Source organism: Montipora foliosa, chromosome 14 (genome assembly GCF_036669935.1).
Source record: "Montipora foliosa isolate CH-2021 chromosome 14, ASM3666993v2, whole genome shotgun sequence".
Classification (NCBI taxonomy): Eukaryota; Metazoa; Cnidaria; class Anthozoa; order Scleractinia; family Acroporidae; genus Montipora; species Montipora foliosa.
The window spans coordinates 1,167,526-1,170,025 of record NC_090882.1 but is presented as its reverse complement, the minus strand read 5'-3'; the positions used below and the strand labels follow the sequence as shown (position 1 = coordinate 1,170,025).

General features: G+C 42.6%; 1 protein-coding gene across 1 annotated transcript in view; it reads left to right on the top strand.

Moving 5' to 3' along the window:
* The window catches only part of LOC137984667 (dnaJ homolog subfamily C member 7-like), a 28,356-nt gene that overhangs the window by 22,282 nt on the left and 3,574 nt on the right, over positions 1–2,500 (top strand). The window contains exon 14 of the mRNA XM_068831904.1: positions 1,568–1,652. Within this exon, the coding sequence (XP_068688005.1) occupies positions 1,568–1,652 (85 nt within the window). The remainder of the gene's footprint in view (positions 1–1,567; positions 1,653–2,500) is intronic.

The window sequence follows — 2,500 nt, the reverse complement described above, 5'->3', positions numbered from 1 at the left end:
TGCAAAAACCGAGGACGATAAGTCTTGCACAGTCAAAATTGATTAAAAAATATTTATTAAAGTCAAGTAGACTACTGCACGACTGATATTCGCGTTGTTTTATCAGTCGTGCACTAGTCTACTTGACTTTTATAAATATTTTTCTAGCATTAGTGAAAATAACATGGCGACCAAAACGCCGGGGAAAGAATGGCACATTTATTTCCGAATCATCAGGAAACGGTCCATGAAACCTTAGAAAAAAATTAGAAAAAGTTGATTGAACGATGTCAAACTCGATTCAGTGGCTAAAGAGCAAGTGCACTTAACCTCTACACTACCGAAACAACGGCTTCAAATTTGACATTTCTAAAGTATTTAAATGATGCTAATCCTAACCATTTCTTGAAAGCTATCGGAATAAAAAAGATTGCTTTCTAAGAATGACATCGACCGTTGAAAATGAAAACGACCGTTTTTTTTTACGAAACGGAAATTAGCGTCGCCGTCTTCTGCGTAATGTGAATCCATTCTGCCGGTGTTTTGCGCTGAAAGCCGGGCGGACTAGCACGTCGCAATTACTTTCGCAGTGCTTCTTATTGGTGGGAAATTTGGCTCTAAATGTCAAAGGGACGTGTAGCCAGTTCTTAGGTAATTTCATGACAGGCAAAATGCCCATAAATAACCACTCCGTAGATCGGCATAAATTTACCAAAGCTAGTGAGATGCATGTATGGACAAAAAAAGGATCGAGATTAAAACGGAACAAAGTCAACCTTACGTTTTTTTCAAATTCTCAACAACTCGCCTCGATAAAGGTCGTTTTTGCTCAGAATCATCTCTGTTTGTCAGCTAACAATAATTTCAGTTATCAGTAAAGAATTCCATATTACCTTTTTCGGTTTAAAGGCCCACCTTCAACTGACAGGCATTGCGAACCGTGGAACAATTTTCATATATGAAAATCGCGCCAAAGCTGAAATTCATCCAATCAGATCGCTACGATAAGCGATGTGAATTTTCATAACTAAAGCAAACGGTCGAAAAGCCTGTCGGTTGAAGGTTGGCCTTGGTCTTTCCCGAAACACGTCACGATACTGTGACTTAGCTTCTTAATGGCTGGACTAGGCAACAAGTCGAAGAAATCGCATAATTGCTTCCAGCACTGGATTCTTAGCATCTTTAAAACAAAATGGCAAAGGCGAGGGGTTTATATTACATGACTAAACCTTTCGTATGTTTACCACATGCAGCCTAGCCTGCGTAGCAGGCTGTTTGGTGAATTTTAGAAGCTTGTTTCCACCGGGGTTGACTTTCGAGTGATCGTTTGAATGTAAATGCACGGCCACGGTTTTTCACTCCTTCTCGGTCCCTTCCCCGTCGTGTTCTCGTTTGACTTCGGTCCAGGTTTTCGCGCGACCATCTTCAAAACGATCAAAGTCAACCCCGGTGGAAAGAAGCGTCTAAAATTCGCCTAACCGCGTTCTATGCAGGCTACATGCAGCCGCTAACCAGTCTCTTTGAACTCGTCCTCTTCCGTCTGATCTTCAATTAAAGTGCGCTTAACCAATGTTATTCGGCGTTGCAGGTAAATGAAGCTTATAGCATATTATCAGACCAAAAGAAAAGAGCACGATATGATTCAGGACAAGATCTAGAAGACGGCTTCATGGGTATGACGGCAGTTTGGAAATCAAAAAATGATTATTTTAATTAACCAATTTTCAAAGGTGATCAATGTCGTCCTCATTAAAATTTGTGCTAATCTAACGTGGTCAACAAGACGGAAATTTCGCACTGGGGTTTAATGCGGGAGACCTCAGCCAGATCAACACCAATATTAATGGGCTTAATACAACTAAGGAGAGTAAGCTGCTTTTGTAATTACATCCACAAATTCTTAGATTTTCAGTCTTCTTGGACAAGGACTACAAACCTTAGGCCTCTTTTGACAGCCATTGTTCATGAAATTCTGTGGGGCGTTTAAAGAGTGTTCACACTGTTTGCAAAGAAATGGCTGTGAAATTCCTGGTCTTCTGGTCTGTCCTGTTCTCTGCAGCAAATATGGCCGTCGTAGCAGTGATGTCTCAGTGATGCTTCTTTCAACTAGGTCACGCACGCAGGCGAAAACAGCCATTAACAACTGCGTCGTATAGGGGAGGTTGGTTGTCTGAGATATCCTGGAGCTTCCATTATTGGAAGCCAGTTTCAAGATGGAGACTGCACCGATGGCTGGCAAAACTTAACAACCCAGCCATGAGCCCCCACGCCCCCGAGAAGATAGGTACCCCTCAAACTGATAAACAGTGGAAAGTAGAGGGGGGAAGGGAGTGGGAAAACCGCTACACGCTCCACACAAAATGCTCCCTCTTCCCGCCACATCGATGAATAAGCTCTACAACCAAAGCACGAGGAATCGGACGCGTGCGCAAATATTCAAAACCACTGACAACAATTGACCGCAGTCACTCCTAGTTGGAAGGGAAAGCTTGCCGAGTGCGAAACACAGATGCAGAAACAG